This window comes from Bufo bufo, chromosome 1, assembly GCF_905171765.1.
Source record: "Bufo bufo chromosome 1, aBufBuf1.1, whole genome shotgun sequence".
In the NCBI taxonomy this organism is placed as follows: domain Eukaryota; kingdom Metazoa; phylum Chordata; class Amphibia; order Anura; family Bufonidae; genus Bufo; species Bufo bufo.
Genome location: NC_053389.1, coordinates 159,806,959 through 159,831,873, shown reverse-complemented (window position 1 = coordinate 159,831,873; position 24,915 = coordinate 159,806,959). Strand labels below are relative to the sequence as shown.

Genomic DNA, 24,915 nt, shown 5'->3' with positions numbered 1-24,915 from the left:
GAGCCATAGTTTTTTCAGCTTTTGGGCGATTATCTTGAGTAGGGTCTCATTTTTTGCGGGATGAGATGACGGTTTGATTGGTACTATTTTGGCGTACATGCGACTTTTTTGATCACTTTTATTACCTTTTTTGGGAAGTAAGGTGGGCAAAATTTCAATTTTCTCATAGTTTTTATTTTTTTATTTTTATGGCGTTCACCGTGCGGGGAAAGTAACATGACCATTTTATAGATCAGGTCGTTACGGACGCGGCGATACCTAATATGTGTAGTTTATTTTATTTTTTTAATTTTTATTCAGTGATAAATGTTTTTTTTTTTATCTTAACTTTTTTCACTTTTTTTTTACATTTTTGTGACCCAGACCCACTTGGTTCTTGAAGATCCAGTGGGTCTGGTGTCTGTATAATACAGTACAGAACAATATATATTGTTCTGTACTGTATTTTACTTACACTGAACAGATCTGTGCTTTTAGCACAGATCTGTTCAGCACCATGGACAGCAGGACGCCTGAGCAGGCGTCCTGTTGCCATGGGAACCCTCCCCGTCTGCTCAGAACTTCGCAGACGGGGAAGGGTAAGGACGGGGCTGAGGGGGGCTCTCTGGGGGCTCTCTCCCTCTCCATCGGGGGGCTGCAAAGCCACAGCAGCCCCCCGATGGAGAGGGAGGGAGCTCCCTGACCAATGACAGTTAACTTTTTCCATACATCGGTCCATACGGACCGCGGTATGGAAAGGGTTAAACGGCTGACATCTTCACAGATGTCAGCCGTTTATACCAGGGTGCCAGCAATGTGCTGGCACCCTGGTATACCCACTAGAAGCCAACGATCGTTCATGGGGAGGCGGGCGGGGGATCGCGATCCCGCCTGCCGCACCGCCCGCCTCCCGCAACGCCCCCACCGCCTGCGACACCCCCCCCCGCACCACCCTCCGGCATAAAATCGTGCAGGGGTGCAGGGGGGGGTGAAAAATAATGATTTTAGCCACTCTAAAGTTTCTGATCCCCGCGGTCAGGGACCGCGGCGATCAGAAACTGCAAAAAGCGCAGCAAACCGCAGTTCTGAATTGACCTGCGGTTTGCTGCGATCGCCGATACGGGGGGGTCAAATGACCCCCCCCTGCGTTGTTACGGGATGCCGGCTGAATGATTTCAGCCGGCGTCCCGTTCCGATTAACCCCTGCGGCGCCGGAATTCCGAATTTAAGTCAGGACGTACCGGTACGCCCTTGGTCCTTAAGGACTCGGGAAATAGGGCGTACCGGTACGCCCTGCGTCCTTAAGGGGTTAAGTCTCCGACGCCTGGGCGCTCGAAATTGTATCCTCCAGATAAAAAATTGAGTTTGCGTCCCTCCCTCCGGATCGTTTCTTTCCTCCGCAGGACCCAGAGTGTGCGGCCGCCTTCTCATCGCTCCCGTGCCTCAGGCGGACAGGTTCAAAGGGTTCTACTCGAACCTCTTCATGGTCCCCAAAAAAGAAGGCTCGGTGCGGCCGATCTTAGACCTCAAACGGCTAAACCGTTTTCTCCGCCTTCGGCGATTTCGGATGGGGTTCCTCCGATCCGCGGTGGCTTCCCTGGAGAAGAGGGATTTTATGTCGTCAATCGACATTCAGGACACCTACCTCCCACGTTCCGGTCCCTCGGTGTCACCATCGTTTCCTTCGCTTCGCAGTTGGAAACGATCACTATCAGTTTGTCGCCCTTCCTTTCAGTCTGGCGACGGCTCCTCGGGTGTTCACCAAGGTCCTAGCCCCTGTCCTGGCCTTGCTCCGCTTCAGGGGTGTTTTTCTGCTGCCTTACTTGGACGACGTCCTCATCAAGGCGCCCTCCTTTTCTCAGACATCCGCCAGCGTGGACCTCACTCTGGAGACCCTGGCGCGGTTCGGTTGGCTTGTCAAAATTCCAAAGTCTTCCCTGACCCCCTCCAGACGGTTGATCTTCATGGGGATGCTGCTGGATACGGAGGCGGCGGAGGTCAATCTTCCAACGGACAAGCATCTGTCCCTCCACCGGTCGGTTCGCAATCTTCTTCTCCACCGCCGTCCGTCCTTCCGATCCAGCATGTGGGTATTGGGCCAAATGGTTGCCTGCTTCGAGGCGATTCCGTTTGCACAGTTCCTTTCCCGCACCCTTCAAAGGGCGATCCTCTCTGCCTGGGACAAGTCGCCGGAGAGTCTGGACCGGCCCTTCCATCTAACTCCCTGAGTTCGGGCCCCCCTACGCTGGTGGTTGCGGACCTCTCTCTAGGGGAAATCCTTCCTTCCAATGACCTGGATGGTGGTCTGCAGGGTTGGGGGGGGGGGGGGGGGGGGGTTGTTTCTTCCCCGGTCTGTCCAGGGCACTTGGTCTCGATCGGAGTTCAAACCTCCACTCAACGTCCTGGAATTGAGGGCGATCCTCCTGTCGCTCCGATACTGGACTCCCCTGCTAAAAGGCCATCCCCTTCCGTGTACAATCGGACAACATCAACCACCAGGGGTGCACTCGCAGCGCCACGGCAATGCAAGAGGTTACCCGCATTCTCCTCTGGGCAAAAGCTCATGTTCCGGCCCTGTCAGCGATTTTTATATTCCAGGGGTGGAGAACTGGACGGCGGACTTACTCTGCCGGACCACCATCGACCCGGGCGAGTGGTCGCTACACCTGGAAGTGTTCGAGTATATTTGCCTTCGTTGGGGTCGTCCGGATGTGGACCTCATGACCTCCAGGTTCAACCACAAGCTTCCCACCTTCCTGGCCAGGGCAAGGGACCCGAGGTCGTACGGCGCCAATGCCCTCGTTCTTCCGTGGCAAGAATTTTCCCTTCTGTATGTGTTTCCGTCCATCCCCCTCCTGCCTCGGGTTCTCCGGAAGATCGCGGCAGAAGGCATTCCCACGATCCTGGTCGCTCCAGATTGGCCTCGTCGGTCTTGGTACGCCGACCTGATGCTGCTCCTGGAAGACGCGCCATGGCCGCTGCCTCTGAGATGATCTCCTCTCTCAGGGACTGATCTTCCACCAGCATTTAAGGTCTCTACGTTTTGACAGCGTGGCTGTTGAGACCGCCGTTATGACGCGACAGGGATTTTCTGCGGATGTGGTTCGTACCATGATCCGCGCCCGGAAGCCTGCCTCGTCCAGGATCTATTATCGGACTTGGAGGTTTTACCTGGGATTCTGTGAGAATCTGGGCGTTCTCCGCTTCTCTCTCCCCACGGTTCTGTCCTTCCTCCAGTCCGGCCTGGGCCTCAGTTCCTTGAAGGGTCAGGTGTCGGCGCTGTCCATCCTCTTCCAGTGTCCCCTGGCCCCTCTCGGGCCTGTCAAGACCTTCATCCAAGGAGTGTCTCACTCTCTTCCTCCGTACCGTCCCCCGATTCCGCCCTGGGACCTGAATATTGTGCTCTCGGTGCTCCAAGCTTCCCCCTTTGAGCCGTTGCAGAAGATCTCCCTACGCCTTCTGTCCTGTAAGGTCGTGTTCCTTGTGGCCAACATGTCTCTCGGACGGGTGTCCGAATTGGCGGCCCTTTCTTGTTCCGAGCCTTTTCTGGTCCTTCACCAAGATAAGTCTGTTCTCCATCCCTTCCTTCCGAAGGTGGTCTCCGCCTTTCATCTCAATGAGGACATCGTCTGTCCTCCCCTCTCTGTGTCCCTGCCCTTCCCACCCCCGGGAACGGGAACTACACCGCTTGGACGTTGTTTAGGGCCTTGAAGATTTACTTGGAGATCAGTCTCCTTTTGGCGCATGGACTCTCTCTCTTTTTGTGGTTCCGGAGGTTCCGCGCACGGGGTTGGTGGCCTCCAAGGTGGCTATTGCCCGCTTCATCAAATTGGCTATTGCTAAGGCTTACCGCGCCAAGGGCAGGGTTCCGCCTTTCGGTGTCACCGCTCATTCCACCAGAGCGGTCAGTGCCTCTTGGGCCCAGAGACATCGGGCTTCGGCTGAACAATTGTGCAAGGTGGCCACTTGGTCTTCCTTGCACACCTTTACTGAGTTCTACAGGGTGCACACTCATGCATCGGCAGATGCTGCCTTGGGCCACCTGGTCTTGCAGGTGGCGGTTTCTTGATGCCTACGGTTGCCTCACCTTGGGGCTGTGGTCCCTTCCCTTCTTGGTCTGCTCTCGGACGTCCCAATGTCTCCTGTGTCCCCCAAGGAAATGGGCGAGAAAATGAGATTTTTGTATAACTTACCAGTAAAATCTCTTTCTCGCTCTTCCTTGGGGGACACAGCACCCACCCATCGTTGTTTGTTCTACAGGTTACGGTTTTGGTTGCCCCTGTTGGGTAGTTGGTTCCACTTTGTTGGTCATTGCCTTTTCTCACTACTTGGACACGCAACTGGCAGTCTCTCTCTCCAGGCTGAGGGTAAAGCTGCTGGAGGAGGGGCTTAACAGTTTTCACTTAGTGTCATGCCTCCTCGGGAGCTGAGCTATGCCCAAGGTCTGTGTCCTTCAAGGAAGAGCGAGAAAGAGATTTTACTGGTAAGTTATACAAAAATCTCATTATTTGTTATCGGAAATATATAGATTTTTGGTGTATATGCTTTTGATGTACTGTATAGTCCACTTGCATTGTACATATAATGACTTTTTGTGTTTTCTGTAATTATGTACTTGGACAATTTTTAGGACATTATCTAAATGCACTATGGCAGGACCGCCTATGCTGTGTACATCTACTTTTTTTTTTTTTTACATCCTAACTGATGGCAACACTGGGATCGCTTTGTAATACTGACACCGGTATTGATTGCAGTATTTACCAGGCTAACAGGATAAAATGTCAATTACCATCCCCGTACATAGCGTAGCCTGACTATAGGATCTGCCTGCATATTGCTGCTAATTGCCAGGCTGCATCTGTACTTGCTATCATTTCAAGTGCAGTTAGCTGGACTGCACACTTTAGGGAAACCATCAGCAAAACTAAGTTTCATTTATTCCACTTCTGGATAAGTGCCATAAATCACATACATTTAACTTTTATTTGCAGAATTACCATGGGATCAGCCAAATGATGCCTGTCAAGAGTATTGTGATTGGAAGGAATCTAAGCACTACCTGACTCCATGGAAGAAGATTGATGCTGCACCTTTAGGTAATCTGTGTGTTTTTCTTTTACCCATAAGGTTAAAAAAAATAATAGTATCTTTGTATACTGATCTCCTGGGCTGGAGAGTTAGTGAATCAGAAACACCCCACAGCACTGCAATCATAATGCTGGACTCTTACATCTCTTCTGCTTGCCAGCTTTGCTTTGTAAGATACTAAATGAAAACCCAAACTCAAGGATTACGATACCGGAAATCAAAAAGGACCGTTGGTTCACCAAACCACCCAAGAAAGGTATGTTGGGCTGTTTACAATAATGGGGATAGCTTAAAGGGATTCTGTCACCTCGTTTTAGCCTATAGAGCTGCAGACATGCACGGCTAGATCGCCGCTAGCATGTCCGCAATATACCTGTCCCATAGCGCTGTGTGCTTTTATTGTGTTTAAAAAATGATTTTATAGATATGTAAATTAGCCTGGTAAGGAGGCCAAGTGGCTGTACTAACCTTCTTAGAGCCCAGCCACGCCCCCTGTGAAGGCGCCAGCACCGCCTGCGTCCTCCGAATCTCCTCCTTGCTCCGTTAGATCGCTATAATCTCATGATGCGCAGTGCCGGCATAGTGTTCCCTCCCTGTGCTGGCATCAGCCTCAGAGAAGGAACTGCGCAAGCTCGCGCTTCAAGATTACGGCAATCAAACTTTGTGAGCAAGGAGGCGATTCGGAGGCCGCAGACGGTGCTGGGCTCCTTCACAGGGGGCGTGGCTGGGCTCCTTCACAGGGGGTGTGGCTGGGCTCAAAGAAGGTTAGTACAGCCCCTTGGCCTCCTTACCAGGCTCATTTACATATCTATAAAATCATTTTTTAAACACAATAAAAGCACACAGTGCTATGGGACAGGTATATTGCGGACATGCTAGTGGCGATCTAGCCGTGCATGTCCGCAGCTCTATAGGCTAAAACGAGGTGACAGAATCCCTTTAATTTACTGTTGCTAATAGAAACTGGAGAACTGGTAGTGCATTAGGATTGTGTCGGATAAGTTTACTATTACTGCTTAGTCCCTAACTTGGGATCTGAGGGTGAAAATCTAAAGTAAAAATATTAGGATTTTTGTGTATTTAAAATAAATAAATCACTATTATCTCTCTCGGTCTCCCACTTTTTTCTTTTTTCCTTTTCCCTGCACCAGGTATGAAGAGGAGCCTCTCGTCATCCGGGGGATCTGAAGCACCTGGACTTTTGAGCAAACATATTCGGTCTGATATGGATTTATCTCCATTCTCCCACAGGTATGTAGTTCCTTCTTCAAAATACTGTGGTTTATAATATTTCAGATATGAGCAGGCCTTTAACCACCTCCGGACCGCTGTACGCACAGACGCGTCCTGGAGGTGGTTGATTCATTCCTCCTGGACGCGCCGGCGCGTCATCTCGCGAGACGCGAGATTTCGGTCACAGCCGGCCCGCGCATGCGCATCGCGGGCCGGCAAAAGTTAGAGGAGTATTTCATCAGCAACCTGCCAGCCAATGATCGTCGCTGGCAGGTTGCTGATTTTTAAAAAATCGAATCACAAGCCAGATAACAGATCATATTAGTAAATATGATCTGTTATATGGCTTCTCTGCTGGTCCTTTTCGTCGGTTGGATCCAGCAGAGAAGCAGACATCACTGTGAGTACACACCAAACACTGCCCTTAGCCCCTGATCACCATCCATCACCCCCATCATCCAAATTAACCCCTTGATCGCCCCCTGTCAATCACTTAGTGAAAGACAAAAAGTGATCAGTGTAAACTGACACTTTTTTTTTTCACTAGTATTGGCTGTTAGGTTTTAGGGATAGTTTAGGCCCCTTGGTTAGGTAGTTAGCGTCAGTTAGCGCCCACCCCACCGCACCGCAGTCACTTTTATTCGCTGTTTAGCGTATCGCTAATCAGCATTTGTACTTTTATAGTATCTGTAAGTGATCAAAACTGATCACGGTCAGATCTATAATAGTATTAGTGTCACTTTAGTTCGCCCTCCACCCAAAACGCAGTGTTTGCCCGATCAGGCCTGATCGGTCGCCCACACGTGCGTTCACCCACGCCCGCCCCACCGCAGTGACAAAAAAATTTTTTTTTTTGATCACTGCACATTCACTTTACACGCTCTGCGGCGATAAAAAAAATCAGTTTTGATATTTTTTATCAACCGCAGCGGCCTCCGGTACTTCGCTAGCCTCCCCTTTGTAAGACAGGCTTGCTTTTTTTCTTGGGTAGTCTCAGGGAATACCCCTAAATTTAGTAGTCCAAATGTCAAACAGGGGGTATTCTTCTGAAGAGGCCTACAGGATTCTGACCCAGTCGGATGAGGAGTGGGAACCCTCATCTGATGAATCTAGCGGGTCAGAATATGAACCTGTAGAAAGCAGTGGCTCTCTGACCCAAAGTTCGGACGAGGAGGTTGAGGTCCCTGGCAGCACCAGGCGTACCCGGCCCCGTGTCGCTAGACCACAGGTTATGCAGGATCCGCTTCAAGAGCAGCAGAGTGGGGCTGTCGCTGCCGGATCACGTGGTGAGGCATACACCAGCAGCGCAGCCCTTCCTGGACCTAGTACCAGCACTGCCGTACAACATGGTGAAGTAGCGAGCACCAGAAGGGCAGTTGAAGCTGGTACGGTGGCACGTGCACTAGTTACCCCGTCGCAGCCACCGCACAGACAGGCCCGTAGAGCCCCTAGAATCCCTGAGGTGCTGGCAAACCCTGATTGGCAGTCACCAACTTCAGCCGCACCAGTAGTTCCCCCTTTCACCGCCCAGTCTGGAGTTCGGGTTGAGACGGCTCAGATCAGTACGGCCCTGGGATTTTTTGAGCTGTTCTTGACTGCGGAGCTCTTGGACTTAGTCGTGGCAGAGACCAACCAATATGCCACACAATTTATAACCGCAAACCCGGGAAGCTTTTATGCCCAGCCTTTCCGGTGGAAACCAGTCCAAGTTTCCGAACTTAAAATTTTTCTGGGCCTTCTCCTCAACATGGGCCTGACAAAAAAGCATGAATTGCGGTCATATTGGTCAACGCACCCAATTCATCACATGCCCATGTTCTCTGCTGCTATGTCCAGGACACGATTTGAGGCCATCCTGCGTTTCCTGCACTTTAGCGACAACACCACCTCCCGTCCCAGAGGCCACCCAGCTTTTGACCGGCTCCACAAAATTCGGCCCCTCATAGACCATTTCAACCAGAAATTTGCAGATTTGTATACCCCTGAGCAAAACATCTGCGTAGACGAGTCCCTAATACATTTTACCGGGCGCCTTGGCTTCAAACAGTACATCCCAAGCAAGCGTGCCCGGTATGGGGTCAAATTGTATAAGCTCTGTGAAAGGGCCACAGGCTATACCCACAAATTTCGGATCTATGAGGGAAAAGATCAGACCCTGGAGCCGGTCGGTTGCCCTGACTACCTGGGGAGCAGTGGGAAGACAGTCTGGGACTTGGTGTCACCCTTATTCGGCAAGGGGTACCATCTTTATGTGGACAATTTTTACACAAGTGTGGCCCTCTTTAGGCATTTGTTTCTAGAACGGATTTGCGCCTGTGGCACCGCGCGAACTAGTCGCGTGGGCTTCCCCCAACGGCTTGTAACCACCCGTCTTGCAAGGGGGGAGAGGGCTGCCTTGTGTAACGAAGAACTGCTCGCGGTGAAATGGAGAGACAAGCGTGACGTTTACATGCTCTCCTCCATTCACGCAGACACGACAATACAAATTCAAAGGGCAACCCGTGTCATTGAAAAGCCCCTCTCAGTCCACGACTATAATGCGCTCATGGGAGGGGTGGACTTCAATGACCAGATGTTGGCTCCCTATTTAGTTTCCCGCAGAACCAGACGCTGGTATAAGAAGGTGTCTGTATATTTAATTCAATTGGCGCTCTACAATAGTTTTGTTCTCTACAGTAAGGCTGGGAGAACACGATCCTTCCTCAAATTCCAGGAAGAGATCATCGAGAACCTCCTTTACCCAGGAGGTTCCGTGGCCCCATCCACCAGTGTAGTTAGCCGTCTACACGAGCGACATTTCCCCAGTGTCGTTGCTGGTACCTCAACCCAACCGCCACCCCGAAAAAAATGTCGTGTCTGTAGCAGGAGTGGAATAAGGCGTGACACCCGCTATTTCTGTCCTGACTGTCCGGACCACCCTGCCCTATGCTTAGGAGAGTGTTTCCGGAAGTACCACACACAGGTACACCTAGCATAGGGATCACATCTCACCAGGACAGGCACACAGGGCTATTAGGGCCCTTTCTCTCACAGCTGCTGCAAACCTCTCCTTTCACCTGGGATAAAGTGCATAACGTACTTCGCCACATCTTTGGGCGATTTGCGCTTTGCACATTGTCCCATGGGGAAGGAGAGGTTTGTTCTATAAAGGTAAAAAAAACAAAACAAAAAAAAAATTACCGGTAAGTAAAAAAGTTAAAAAAGTTTAAAAAAGTTAATATGTTCTGTTCTAAAGTTAATAAAGTTATTGCTTTGCGGCCTGGTTTTTTCTTTTTTGTTTTGTTTTTTTTACCTTCCAGGTGGACCATCCGATCGACCAGCTGCAGCACTGATGTGCATTCGGACAGAAGCATTGCGCTGCTGTCAGATTACACGCAAGTCGGTGTATGCGGCGCTGCAAGACGAGATTTCTCCTCTGCAGTAAAAGATATGTTTGCCAAGGCATATGAGCTGAGGAGGTGGCGGTGTTCATATACTTTGGCAAACACTTTGTATATATAAAAAAAAAAATCCCGGCAATGATTTATTCATCCACATCGATTGATGTGAATGGAGAAATCTGGTTTGCCAGGGCATACGAGCTGAAGTGGGTATGGATGTTGGGCGGAGCTCCTATGTCCTGGCAGACGCCTTTCCCCTCCTTTTTTCTTTTTTTGGCCGAGATTTTTTCATCCACATTGATCGATGCGAATGAAGAAATCTGTGCCGTTCATTTTTTTCTTTCAGCCCAGAGGCTGAACGGAAAAAAAAAATCTCATTACCCGTATGCTCAATATAAGGAGAATAGCAGAAACTCCTAATGCTGGGCATACATGTAATGATTGCGGAGACCCTCAAATGCCAGGGCAGTACAAACACCCCACAAATAACACCATTTTGGAAAGAAGACACCCCAAGGTATTCGCTGAGGGGCATATTGAGTCCATGAAAGATTGAAATTTTTGTCCCAAGTTAGCGGAAAGGGAGACTTTGTGAGAACAAAATCAAAAAAATCAATTTCCGCTAACTCGTGCCAAAATTTTTTTTTTTCAATGAACTCGCCATGCCCCTCATTGAATACCTTGGGGTGTCTTCTTTCCAAAATGGGGTCACATGTGGGGTATTTATACTGCCCTGGCATTTTAGGGGCCCCAAAGCGTGAGAAGAAGTCTGGTATCCAAATGTCTAAAAATGCCCTGCTAAAAGGAATTTGGGCCCCTTTGCCCACCTAGGCTGCAAAAAAGTGTCACACATCTGGTATCTCCGTACTCAGGAGAAGTTGAGGAATGTGTTTTGGGGTGTCTTTTTACATATACCCATGCTGGGTGAGATAAATATCTTGGTCAAATGCAAACTTTGTATAAAAAAAATGGGAAAAGTTGTCTTTGCCAAGATATTTCTCTCACCCAGCATGGGTATATGTAAAATGACACCCCAAAACACATTCCCTACCTTCTCCTGAGTACGGAGATACCAGATGTGTGACACTTTTTTGCAGCCTAGGTGGGCAAAGGGGCCCACATTCCAAAGAGCACCTTTCGGATTTCACAGGTCATTTACCTACTTACCACACATTAGGGCCCCTGTAAAATGCCAGGGCAGTATAACTACCCCACAAGTGACCCCATTTTGGAAAGAAGACACCCCAAGGTATTCCGTGAGGGGCATGGTAAGTTCCTAGAATTTTTAATTTTTAGTCACAAGTTAGTGGAAAATGATGATTTTTTTTTTTTTTTTTTTTTTTTCATACAAAGTCTCATATTCCACTAACTTGTGACAAAAAATAAAAACTTCCATGAACTCACTATGCCCATCAGCGAATACCTTGGGGTCTCTTCTTTCCAAAATGGGGTCACTTGTGGGGTAGTTATACTGCCCTGGCATTCTAGGGGCCCAAATGTGTGGTAAGGAGTTTGAAATCAAATTCTGTAAAAATTGACCTGTGAAATCCGAAAGGTGCTCTTTGGAATATGGGCCCCTTTGCCCACCTAGGCTGCAAAAAAGTGTCACACATCTGGTATCTCCGTACTCAGGAGAAGGTGGGGAATGTGTTTTGGGGTGTCATTTTATATATACCCATGCTGGGTGAGAGAAATATCTTGGCAAAAGACAACTTTTCCCATTTTTTTATACAAAGTTGGCATTTGACCAAGATATTTATCTCACCCAGCATGGGTATATGTAAAAAGACACCCCAAAACACATTCCTCAACTTCTCCTGAGTACGGAGATACCAGATGTGTGACACTTTTTTGCAGCCTAGGTGGGCAAAGGGGCCCACATTCCAAAGAGCACCTTTCGGATTTCACAGGTCATTTTTTACTGAATTTGATTTCAAACTCCTTACCACACATTTGGGCCCCTAGAATGCCAGGGCAGTATAACTACCCCACAAGTGACCCCATTTTGGAAAGAAGACACCCCAAGGTATTCCGTGAGGGGCATGGTTAGTTCCTAGAATTTTTTATTTTTTGTCACAAGTTAGTGGAAAATGATGATTTTTTTTTTTTTTTTTTTTTCATACAAAGTCTCATTCTCCACTAACTTGTGACAAAAAATAAAAACTTCCATGAACTCACTATGCCCATCAGCGAATACCTTGGGGTCTCTTCTTTCCAAAATGGGGTCACTTGTGGGGTAGTTATACTGCCCTGGCATTCTAGGGGCCCAAATGTGTGGTAAGGAGTTTGAAATCAAATTCTGTAAAAATTGACCTGTGAAATCCGAAAGGTGCTCTTTGGAATATGGGCCCCTTTGCCCACCTAGGCTGCAAAAAAGTGTCACACATCTGGTATCTCCGTACTCAGGAGAAGTTGAGGAATGTGTTTTGGGGTGTCTTTTTACATATACCCATGCTGGGTGAGATAAATATCTTGGTCAAATGCCAACTTTGTATAAAAAAATGGGAAAAGTTGTCTTTTGCCAAGATATTTCTCTCACCCAGCATGGGTATATATAAAATGACACCCCAAAACACATTCCCCACCTTCTCCTGAGTACGGAGATACCAGATGTGTGACACTTTTTTGCAGCCTAGGTGGGCAAAGGGGCCCATATTCCAAAGAGCACCTTTCGGATTTCACAGGTCAATTTTTACAGAATTTGATTTCAAACTCCTTACCACACATTTGGGCCCCTAGAATGCCAGGGCAGTATAACTTCCCCACAAGTGACCCCATTTTGGAAAGAAGAGACCCCAAGGTATTCGCTGATGGGCATAGTGAGTTCATAGAACTTTTTATTTTTTGTCACAAGTTAGTGGAATATGAGACTTTGTAAGAAAAAAAAAAAAAAAAAAAAATCATCATTTTCCGCTAACTTGTGACAAAAAATAAAAAGTTCTATGAACTCACTATGCCCATCAGTGAATACCTTAGGGTGTCTACTTTCAGAAATGGGGTCATTTGTGGGGTGTTTGTACTGTCTGGGCATTGTAGAACCTCAGGAAACATGACAGGTGCTCAGAAAGTCAGAGCTGCTTCAAAAAGCGGAAATTCACATTTTTGTACCATAGTTTGTAAACGCTATAACTTTTACCCAAACCATTTTTTTTTTACCCAAACATTTTTTTTTTATCAAAGACATGTAGAACTATAAATTTAGAGCAAAATTTCTATATGGATGTCGTTTTTTTTGCAAAATGTTACACCTGAAAGTGAAAAATGTCATTTTTTTGCAAAAAAATCGTTAAATTTCGATTAATAACAAAAAAAGTAAAAATGTCAGCAGCAAAGAAATACCACCAAATGAAAGCTCTATTAGTGAGAAGAAAAGGAGGTAAAATTCATTTGGGTGGTAAGTTGCATGACCGAGCAATAAACGGTGAAAGTAGTGTAGGTCAGAAGTGTAAAAAGTGGCCTGGTCTTTCAGGGTGTTTAAGCACTGGGGGCTGAGGTGGTTAAAGGGATTCTGTCATCAGATTTGAGGCCTATAACCTAAACATATGGCCAGGTCCCTACTAATACCCTGAATCCGAAACTGACCTTATTAAATGCGCCTGTGGCTCTATTATCATATAAAACAGGTTTATATAACCTGTCTCTCACGTCCCAAATGTGTCCAAGGGGATGTCTCATCATGTAGGGTGCCCGGCTGCAGCCATCTCCTTTCGGTGCCCAGCGCCGCCTTCCGACTAGAAATCACCGCCCTCCCTTTCAATAGAACCGCCTCCCTCATCTCAGCTCCGCCTCCAAAATCGTCCGCCCCCTCAGCCAGATCCCGTGCGGCTGTGAGAGAATGGCTGCAATAGGGCGGTCAAGGCAGGTTTGAGCGAAGTGCGCCGGACGGCGCATGCGCACTTCGCTCAACGAGGCCGCACGGGCGCATCAGGTTATACCTACTGCGCACGTGCGGGATCTGGCTGAGGAGAGCGGACTATTTCGGAGGCGGCGCTGAGGTTAGAGAGGCGGCGATGACGTGAGGTAGGCGGCTCTATTGAAAGGGAGGGCGGCGATTTCTAGTCGGAAGGCGGCGCTGGGCACCCTGCATGATGAGACATCCCCTTGGACACATTTGGGACGTGAGTGACAGGTTATATAAACCTGTTTTATATGATAATAGCCACAGGCGCATTTAACCCCTTAAGGACACAGCCTTTTTACACCTTAGGACCAGGCCATTTTTTGAAAATCTGACCAGAGTCCCTTTAAGTGCTGATAACTTTAAAACGCTTTGACTTATCCAGGCCATTCTGAGATTGTTTTTTCGTCACATATTGTACTTCATGACACTGGTAAAATGGAGTCAAAAAAATATATTTTTTTGCACCAAAAAATACCTAATTTAACAAAAATTTGGAAAAATTTGCAAATTTCAAAGTTTCAGTTTCTCTACTTCTGTAATACATAGTAATACCCCCAAAAATTGTGATGACTTTACATTCCCCATATGTCTACTTCATGTTTGAATTGTTTTGGGAATGATATTTTATTTTTTGGGGATGTTATAAGGCTTAGAAGTTTAGAAGCAAATCTTGAAATTTTTCAGAAATTTACAAAAACTCAATTTTTAGGGACCAGTTCAGGTCTCAAGTCACTTTGCGAGGCTTACATTATAGAAACCACCCAAAAATGACCCCATCTAAGAAACTACACCCCTCAAGGTATTCAAAACTGATTTTGCATACGTTGTTAACCCTTTAGGTGTTGCACAAGAGTTATTGGCAAATGGGGAGGAAATTTGAGAATTTCATTTTTTTGTCTAATTTTTCATTTTAACCCATTTTTTTCCACTAACAAACCAAGGGTTAACAGCCAAACAAGACTGTATCTTTATTGCCCTGACTCTGCCGTTTACAGAAACACCCAATATGTGGCCGTAAACTACTGTACGGCCACACAGCGGGGCGTAGAGGGAAAGGTGCGCCGTATGGTTTTTGGAAGGCTGATTTTTATGGACCGGTTTATTTACACCATGTCCCATTTGAAGCCCCCTGATGCACCCCTAGAGGAGAAACTCCCTAAAAGTGACCCCCTTCTAAGAAACTACACCCCTCAAGGTATTCAAAGCTGATTTTACATACGTCGTTAACCCTTTAGGTGTTGCACAAGAGTTATTGGCAAATGGCGATGAAATTTGAGAATTTCATTTTTTTGCCTAATTTTCCATTTTAACCCATTTTTTCCACTAACAAAGCAAGGGTTAACAGCCAAACAAGACTGTATCTTTATTGCCCTGACTCTGCTGTTTACAGAAACACCCAATATGTGGCCGTAAACTACTGTACGGGCACACAGCGGGGCGTAGAGTGAAAGGTGCGCCGTTTGGTTTTTGGAGGGCTGATTTTGCTGGACTGTTTTTTTTGGCACCATGTCCCATTTGAAGCCCCCCTGATGCACCCCTAGATTATAAACTCCATAAAAGTGACCCCATCTAAGAAACTACACCCCTCAAGGTATTCAAAACTGATTTTACAAACTTTGTTAACCCTTTAGGTGTTGCACAAGATTTAATGGAAAATAGAGATACAATTTCAAAATTTCACTTTTTTGGCAGATTTTCCATTTTAATATTTTTTTTCCAGTTACAAAGCAAGGGTTAACAGCCAAAAAAAACTCATTATTTATGGCCCTAATTCTGTAGTTTACAGAAACACCCCATATGTGGTCGTAAACCGCTGTACGGGCACACGGCAGGGCGCAGAAGGAAAGGAATGCCATATGGTTTTTGGAAGGCAGGTTTTGCTGGACTGTTTTTATTTTACACCATGTCCCATTTGAAGCCCCCCTGATGCACCCCTAGAGTAGAAACTCCAAAAAAGTGACCCCATTTTAGAAACTACGGGATAGGGTGGCAGTTTTGTTGGTACTAGTTTAGGGTACATATGATTTTTGGTTGCTCTATATTACACTTTTTGTGCGGCAAGGTAACAAGAAATAGCTTTTTTGGCACCGTTTTTTTTTTTTTGTTATTTACAACATTCATCTGACAGGTTAGATCATGTGGTAATTTTATAGAGCAGGTTGTCACGGACGCGGCGATACCTAATATGTATACAATTTTTTTTTATTTATGTAAGTTTTACACAATGATTTCATTTTTAAAACCAAAAAAATGTTTTAGTGTCTCCATAGTCTAAGAGCCATAGTTTTTTCAGTTTTTGGGCGATTATCTTAAGTAGGGTCTCATTTTTTGCGGGATGAGATGACGGTTTGATTGGCATCTATTTTGGGGTGCATATGACTTTTTGATTGCTTGCTATTACACTTTTTGTGACTTAAGATGACAAAAAATGGCTTTTTTTACACCGTTTTTTTTTTTTTTTTTTTTACGGTGGTCATCTGAGGGGTTAGATCATGTGATATTTTTATAGAGCCGGGCGATACGGACGCGGCGATACCTAATATGTATACTTTTTTTTTATTTATGTAAGTTTTACACAATGATTTCATTTTTGAAACAAAAAAAATGATGTTTTAGTGTCTCCATAGTCTAAGAGCCATAGTTTTTTCAGTTTTTGGGCCATTATCTTGGGTAGGGTATGATTTTTGCGGGATGAGATGACGGTTTGATTGTTACAATTTTGGCGTACATGCGACTTTTTTGATCACTTTTATTACCTTTTTTGGGAAGTAAGGTGGGCAAAATTTTAATTTCATCATAGTTTTTTATTTTTATGGTGTTCACCGTTCGGGTAAAGTAACATGACCGTTTTATAGATCAGGTCGTTACGGACGCGGCGATACCAAACATGTGTAGGGAATTTTATTTTTTTCATTTTTTATCAGTGATAAATGTGTTTTTTGATTTTTACTTTTTTTTTCACTTTTATTCACTTTTTTTTTGACCCAGACCCACTTGGTTCTTGAAGATCCAGTGGGTCTGATGTCTGTATAATACAGTACAGAACAATATATATTGTACTGCACTGTATTTTACTTACACTGAACAGATCTATGCCTTTCAGCACAGATCTGTTCAGCACCATGGACAGCAGGACGCCTGAGAGGCGTCCTGTTGCCATGGGAACCTTCCCCGTCTGCTCAGAACTTCGCAGACGGGGAAGGGTAAGGAGGGGATCTCTCGGGGGGCTGTCTGGGGGCTCTCTCCCTCTCCATCGGGGGGCTGCAAAGGCACAGCAGCCCCCCGATGGGAGAGGGAGGGCGCTCCCTGCGCTGTTAACTTTTTCCATACAGCGGTCCGTACGGACCGCTGTATGGAAAGGGTTAAACGGCTGACATCGCATCGCAGATGTCAGCCGTTTATACCAGGGTGCCAGCAATGTGCTGGCACCCTGGTATACCCACTGAACACCAATGAATTTTCAAGGGGAGGCGGGCGGGGGATCGCGATCCCGCCTGCCGCACCGCCCGCCTCCCACACCGCCCGCAACCCTCCCCCTGCACCTCCCGCCACCATAAAAATCATTCGGGGGTGCAGGGGGGGGGGGGGTGAATAAAACTTTTTTTAGGACCAGAAACTGAAGAAATCGCAGCAAACCGCAGGTCTGAATTGACCTGCGGTTTGCCGCGATCGCCGACATGGGGGGGTCACGGGACCCCCCCGCGCATTTAGCCTAGGTGCCTGCTCAATGATTTGAGCAGGCACCGGGTTCCGATCACTGCCGGCCGGGCGGCAGTGATCGGAACAACACATGACGTACCGGTACGTCATGTGTCCTTAAGAGGTTAATAAGGTCAGTTTCGGATTCAGGGTATTAGTAGGGACCTGGCCATATGTTTAGGTTATAGGCCTCAAATCTGATGACAGAATCCCTTTTAAGATTGACTTATAATTAGTGTTGTGCTAACTTGTGTTTTCAAGTTTGGCATACAAGGTTCAGGTTTTATAAGAATTCTGTTATGGATTCCGCTACCACAGACCATGGTCCGTGGTAGCGGAATCCATAACTGAATTCTTAGATATCCTGAACCTTGGAGGCTGAACTTGAAAACACAAGTTAGCTCAACACTACTTATAATTCTACATTGAATATGGAATTGATGGACTTGTGACTTTTTTTCAGTTGTATTAAAGGGGTTCTGCAGTTTGTTTTAAACTGATGATCTATGCTCTGGATAGATCATCAGCATCTGATCGGCGGGGTCCGACACCCGGGACCTCCGCTAATAAGCTTTGTGGGAAGGCTGCTGTGCTCCTGGAGCGCCGCTGCCTTCTCAAACAGCTGATCGGCGGGGGTCCCGGGAATCGGACCCCCACCGATCAGATGGTGATGGATCTATCCAGAGGATAGATTATCAGTTTAAACAAACCCCTTTAACTATGTAATATCTTCTCCCTTAAGTACAGTACGCATTAAGCTGGTATCTTTGAAGACGATACGTTGGGTGTAGAACTAAAGAGATTATTTTTTCCAGTGAATAAAAGTTCTGTAATAAACCTTTATCATTTCTTTGCAGTGAAGAGAAGGTGACCTTTTCCAGTACACAGCCAGAACCCCGCACTGCCCTCCCTACTTGGGATAGCTGTTCTTCTCATATAGATAAACTGTTGCAGGGTAAAGGAATCAGTTTCTCTCAGCCGGCCTGTCCTGAGAACATGCTGCTGAGCAGCCAGTTACTGGGGACTCCGGGTTCCTCACAGGTAATTAAAATCTTATTAATATTTGCTTCTTGGCATCTTGTTTGCACTTTGTAATGCATTTACCAGTCAATGCTGTATACATTCTTAGAACCCATGGCAGCGCTTGGTTAAAAGGATGACCCGCTTCTTCACCAAAGTTGATGCAGAAAGCACATACAACAATCTTAAGGAGACTTGTGAGAAGATGGGCTATGTCTGGAAGAAATGTGTCAACCAGGTGAGTTTTACTTCTGTTTTGGCAGGGCTTGCTACAAACTTGATACAAACAACTGAATTTGATTCCTTTTTATCAGGTGACACTTTCAACGACTGACCGAAGAAACAACAAACTGATATTCAAAGTTAATTTAGTGGAGATGGATGAAGGAATTTTACTGGACTTTCGCCTTTCCAAGGTACAGTAACTTGGCAGAAAGAAGTCTGTAAAGCCACTGGTGCAAAAGTGACATTTCTCGTGCATGGCATAGGGGGACACAGCACCATGGGTATATGTCCAACTACCACTAGGAGGCGATACTAGACATAAAAAGTTTTGGCTCCTCCCCGTTGGGCTATACCCTCTCCACAGACACTAAGCAGCTTAGGGCTCTTTCACACTTGCGTTCTTGTCTTCCGGCATAGAGTTCCGTCGTCGGGGCTCTATGCCGGAAGAATCCTGATCAGGATTATCCTAATGCATTCTGAATGGAGAGAAATCCGTTCAGGATGCATCAGGATGTCTTCAGTTCCGGAACGGAACGTTTTTTGGCCGGAGAAAATACCGCAGCATGCTGCGCTTTTTGCTCCGGCCAAAAATCCGGAACACTTGCCGCAAGGCCGGATCCGGAATTAATGCCCATTGAAAGGCATTGATCCGGATCCGGCCTTAAGCTAAACGTCGTTTCGGCGCATTGCCGGAGCCGACATTTAGCTTTTTCAGAGTGGTTACCATGGCTGCCGGGACGCTAAAGTCCTGGCAGCCATGGTAAAGTGTAGTGGGGAGCGGGGGAGCAGTATACTAACCGTCCGTGCGGCTCCCCGGGCGCTCCAGAGTGACGTCAGGGCGCCCCAAGCGCATGGATCATGTGATCACATGGATCACGTCATCCATGCGCATGGGGCGCTCTGACGTCATTCTGGAGCGCCCCGGGAGCCGCACGGACTGTAAGTATACCGCTCCCCCGCTCCCCGCTCCTACTATGGCAACCAGGACTTTAATAGCGTCCTCGGTGCCATAGTAACACTGAACGCATTTGGAAGACGGTTCCGTCTTCAAATGCTTTCAGTACACTTGCGTTTTTCCGGATCCGGCGTGTAATTCCGGCAAGTGGAGTACACGCCGGATCCGGACAACGCAAGTGTGAAAGAGGCCTAAGTCTTGTTCTAGTGTCCATAGGAGGCAGACCTGACCTGCTTTTTTTGTGCAGGTCATCCTGCTACTTTTTTATTTTATTTTTTCTTCAATCATTTTTTCTTTCTCTGCAGGTTCCGGCCTGCGGCAGGGGTGGCTCCATCGTGTTCCACTTTAGTTGCCCCCCTGCGGGCGCGTACTCGGGTACCTGGCAGCCACCCAGTCCCCACTTGTAACTGCTTCCGCAGTGAAATTCCGGTAGACCCACGGCTCCCATGTGGAGTCCGCCGAGGGGGTTGTCATTGCTGCGCCTGAAGACATCGGAAGGTAAGTAGGGATCTGGATCCATTGTGGGTGCCCTGTAGTCCCCTTCTCCCTCCCTCCTTCCCCCTCCCCAACTCCCTCCCATGGCCTCTTAGGGTCTGAGGCACTTTGCTGGGTGGTCCACCCGCTTTATCTCCCCTATCCCCTTGAAGGGGGTTATTTTGGGGCCAGGATACCTGCAGGGAGGCCCATGTCTCCTTTGGGTCCAGCACTTCCACGGATGTCGCAGCATTCCTTGGGACGTCCCATGGTGCTGCGCATTAATGGGGGTCATTTTCAGAGAGGGCTTCCTCAATTCCCCTCGGCCCTGTGTTCCTCCCGCTCCGCGGTTGCTTCCGGACGCGATCGCGGGCGTCCGTTTCCGGCGGCACTTCCTAATGTAGGCCCCGGCTTATAGGCCGCAGGTCACGTGGGGCGGAGCCTTCTCTCCGCCCACTCCTGGCTTCCCGGGCGCTCTCATTCTCCCTCCGTGGGAGGGGCCTCTGCTCCTTGTTCAATCCAGCTGCCCTGCTCTGTCAGGGGGCGGTTCTTCCTCCGTTTGCCCGCTTCTTTCTCTTCACCGGGTCGCCATCTTCTCCTTCATGGGGCGTGCTGACACAGCTCCTGGGGTCTGGTAAGCAGCCTCTGGCTGATTTGCTCTGCATTCTCCTGCAGCCCTGCCACCCTATTGCTGCTGCAGCACCTCTTGGGAACAGTGGCTCTGGGGACAGTTAGGTCAGTCCTCCTGCTCTATGAGGGCCTCCTCTCCCAGCCTCCTTAGCGGATCGCCACGTATTTCACGTGCGTCCGTTGTCTACGGAGGTTTCCATGTGGTTGGCTTGTCGTCGTCTCCCCCCCCCCCCCCCCCCCCCCCCCCTTTCCACCCTTTTTGGTAGGTCCCCCTTGAATGGGCTCCATCCCTGTCGAACCATGGGAACCTTGCCTGACTCTCCCAATCCCCGGCGGAGTCGCTTGAGCGCTACCTACGAATTGCGGTCTCCCCTCCTCTGCATCCTTGGGTCGTCCCAGGACAGGCCTGAGGCTGGTGACGAAGCCTTCTCTGTCAGTTGCCTCTGGGGATACCTCTGCACAGATTCCCTCGGAACAGAGCATCGGGTGGTCTTCCACCATGCAGAATCCCTCTGTGAGGTCAAGACAAACGTGCACGGAGGAACCTACCCTACCCAGGTTTCGGTGCCCCTCTAGTGGACTTTCGGATGGCGCTCTCCGGCCTGCACAGGTAATTACCGCACTGGTAAGGCAGCCGTCTCCGTGCTTAGCAACTGGGACACCTACGCGGTGTCTCTGGTACGTACGCCCTCGTAGGCTGTACATGACAGACCTTCCTGGTTCCCCTATCCAGGGGCTATGTTCCAGGCAAGCTGATAATTCAGGCAAACGCCTCTTGTAGGGTTGGTAACCCTCCTCGGCCTCTAAAGGTTCTTTTGTAGTAGCCTGTATCAGAGAATACAGGCCAGATTTTAGTGCCGTGGCGATTAGTTCCTACACTTACTCCAGATGCTGTAGCCATTACCCCTGGTTGCCTCGATGGTGTTCCACGTGGCACTATTTCCCCCTGTCGGGTGAGATATACAGGCCGCCTTCAATTGCCGTAGCAATTGCCCCTATCTGTTTCCAGCCACCTTGCTCCCTTCAGAGGTAGAGCTCCTACACCATCTCCTGATGCTGTAGCCAATACCCCTGGCGGGCTCTATTGTGTTTCATGCGGCAACATTTCTCCCTACAGGCGAGATATAGAGGCCACTTTCAATTGCCATAGAATTGCCCCTCTCTGGTTCTAGTGGGCACCAAGTTGCCACCTTGATCCCTTCATAGGTAGAGTACCTGCACCATCTCTGGATGCTATAGCCGTTACTCCTGTCTGGCTTTCTGGTGTACCATTTGGCATTTTCTCTCCCTTACCAGACGAGATTTTGAGGCCTCCTCCAATTGCCGTGGCCATTGCACCTACCTCATCATAGTGTGCACCAAACAGCCATCTTACTCTCTTCTTAGGTAGATTTCTGCACCGTCTCCGACCTGCAACCGTTACACCTGTCTGGCTCTATGGAGTACTATGCGGCCCTGTTTCCCTCTGGTGAAATAGAGGGCCTCCTTCAGTTGCCATTGCACTTACTTAATTGTGGTGTGCATCGGTCGTTCTTTGTGGTACCGTGGGGCCCTATTTTCCCCCTCCCGAGCGGAATATAGGTAGCATTGCTAACGCGGTAGCCGCTGGACTTCTCTGGTCCTAGGGTGCACCATGCGGCCACATTGCTCTAATCTTGATTCTAGTACCTCTATAATCACCAGATGCTGTACCCATTGCACCTGTCTGGTCGTATCTCCGCACTACACAGCTGTATTGCTACTTTAACAGGGTGTGGACCTGTACCCTCCAAATGCGGTTGCATTTCCGCATGCTGTGGCTTTGTTTCCACTCTCCTTAGTGTGCAACATGCTGCCACTTTAGCTCGGTTTTAGGCGTGTATTTTTTTTAGCCCACGTGCTGGGCCCTATGGTGCAATCTGTGGCCCATACAGTTTCTGTATTACAGGGTACTTCCTTCCCCGGACTCTATTCTATGCTCCAACCATGGTTACTACTCTTCTTTTTTGGTTCTTCCATACATATGCCACTCCGTTACTGTCGTACTCTATGGTCTTCCTGTACTTTCTCAAGGCACTGTCTACAACAGGCCATCCTGGTTCAGCATGTACATGGTAACCATATCTGGCAGGGGTGGACCAGCCCAACCCCCACCTCCACCTTGTCGGTCTACTGCTACTTCTGGTGTTACCCAGTATATGGCTGATCTGTTCTGATCTGGTGGGTGGTCCACTTACAACCACGCTCCCTACACCATGGCCAGGTGGTTGTTGGCCTTCGTGCTAGGGTTGCTCTTGCCATCCCTATAATGTACTTCTGTCTGCGGCACTCCGCGTTACCCCATATTATAAAGGATTACCCGCTTTTTTCTGTTACAGGGCGGACCACTCCTGGTGGAGTACAGTGATCTCCACTGGATCTTTTTCCTTGTTTGGGTACATAGCTTGGTGAGCACCGGCCGCTGCAGCGGTTTTCGGCCATCACTGGATGTCCTCCGCCACACGGAATCCTTCTGGGGTCAGCGTTTTTTCCTCGTTGGACGTCCTTTCCTGATGGTCAGGGACAAACACTGAGCGCCACTCACCTGCCTGGTAGGTGAATTTTCTGCTGATTGCTCTGGCATCGGACAGGGTTCCGTAGTTCCTTCTGGGTCCGGGTGTTCCCTTATATTCTCTGCTTAGTTGTACTATATGACAGAGGGCAGTTCCCTTGGACCTTGCTATTGTCTGTGCCTGTCTGGTACTTTCTCCCCCTGGGAGTCTTCTGTGTGTCGGTCACGGCTGGTTTCTACATTTCGTGTAGTCACTCCTAGTTTCTTTATAGCGACTTCGCCATTCCTTATGCGTATGGGTGTTTGTCGATTTTGTGGTTCAACCCAAGCCGCTGTACTTGCTCTCCCCGGGACAATGTGTACAGATTGCTAGCCACTATTCTTAGAATGGCTAGTTGTCCATGACCAATCCCTTCCCATATAGCGGTTATTTTCATTTTTTTGGGATATTCTGCCTTTCGTTGTCCTCAGTGCCTGGTTCCTTGTGATCCCACACCGGGTACTCCTTTCCAGAATCCCTGTCTCCGTTCATGGACCACGCAGATTCTGTATGATAATAGTTGTTTGTTTGGGGGGACCTGGGTTGATTGTTCCCCTTGTGGGTTCCAAAAGCCTTGTGGACCTCTTGGGATTCGTGTCTATCTTCCCACCCTCCCACGTCAAGTATCTGGTATTGAGTGGTTTTATGCTACGCTTTGCATTTCCACCTTATGGTCTCCTTCAGGAGGGACTTCCTCCTGTTTGTAGAATCTTCCTCCTTAGATTGTTGGGAGTACTCTCCTCCTCCCATGTCTCTGTCCAGTGTGTCCCTGCTGAGATTTTCTGTGCCTGTTTCTCTCTGATACTTCATTCGGCCGGAGTTTCTCTGGTCTTGCGCTTTTCAGCGATATTTTGTTTTCAGAGGCTCGTTTCTCGTCTCCTGGTTTTGGGATGCAGGTCTTATCTTATCTTTTTTCCTGGCCTTTACTTGCAACCCCCTCCCTTTCCAAGGGTTGGCAGTTTCCCTTGGTGCCTTTGGGGTTTTCACCTTTCAATAGGGCGCTTAACTTCATCACCTGCTTTGCGGTGGGGGGAGACCTGCTCACTTCCTTGTGAGCCTTGCTATGGCTTCTCTCACTCCAGTGTGTCCCTGCTGAGATTTCCGGGGCCTGCATCTGGTCCCCTTTTTTCCCTGATACTTTGTTTGGCCAGAGTTTCTCCGGTCTTGCGCTTCTCAGTGATATTTTGTTTTCAGGGGGCTCTTTCCTCGTCTCCTGATTTTGTGATGCTGGTCTTATCTTTTCTCTTTTCCTGGCATTTTTTTACAACCCCCTTCCCTTTTACAAGAGTTGGCGGTTTCCCTTAGCGTCTTTGGGGTTTCATCACCTGTTTTGTGCTGAGGGGAGGCCTGCTTCCTTCTCATGTGAGCCTTGCTATGGCTTCCCTCACTCGTTTGGCCTTCAGTGAGTCCATGTTCCCTTGTTCCCCTGGCCTTTCAGGGGTTGACCTCAGGGTGTTTGTGCTTTTGCCTGAGTCAATTAGAATGTCGGGTAGCTCCACTACGTGGTGCTGTCCTACTTTCTCTCTCCAGCCTTTGGTTGAGCCGGATGTTTCACTTTTGCCTTCTTGCATTTCTCCCAGGCATTTATCCTCGGGTGCGGGCAGTCTTCGCTGTTGCTTCATTGGGGTTTTCTCCCTTATTATGAGGCTTCTTGCCTATTCTGTGCTTTCCTCCTGTTGGGTCACATGGTTCTCCTGCACCTGTGTGCCCAACCGGTGGCATGGCTGTCCTTTTCCCACCCTCGGGGACTGCTTTGGG

The 24,915-nt window shown here is 48.3% G+C and overlaps 1 protein-coding gene across 2 annotated transcripts in view; it reads left to right on the top strand.

Annotated features, from left to right (window-relative positions):
- CHEK1 (checkpoint kinase 1) overlaps positions 1-24,915 on the top strand; it is a 92,862-nt gene that overhangs the window by 57,382 nt on the left and 10,565 nt on the right. The window contains exons 7-12 of one of the 2 annotated variants that reach the window (XM_040431099.1): positions 4,974-5,078; positions 5,231-5,326; positions 6,222-6,321; positions 18,141-18,324; positions 18,413-18,541; positions 18,618-18,719. In XM_040431099.1, coding sequence (XP_040287033.1) covers positions 4,974-5,078; positions 5,231-5,326; positions 6,222-6,321; positions 18,141-18,324; positions 18,413-18,541; positions 18,618-18,719 — 716 coding nt within the window. The remainder of the gene's footprint in view (positions 1-4,973; positions 5,079-5,230; positions 5,327-6,221; positions 6,322-18,140; positions 18,325-18,412; positions 18,542-18,617; positions 18,720-24,915) is intronic. The other variant, XM_040431100.1, reaches the window with a different exon arrangement.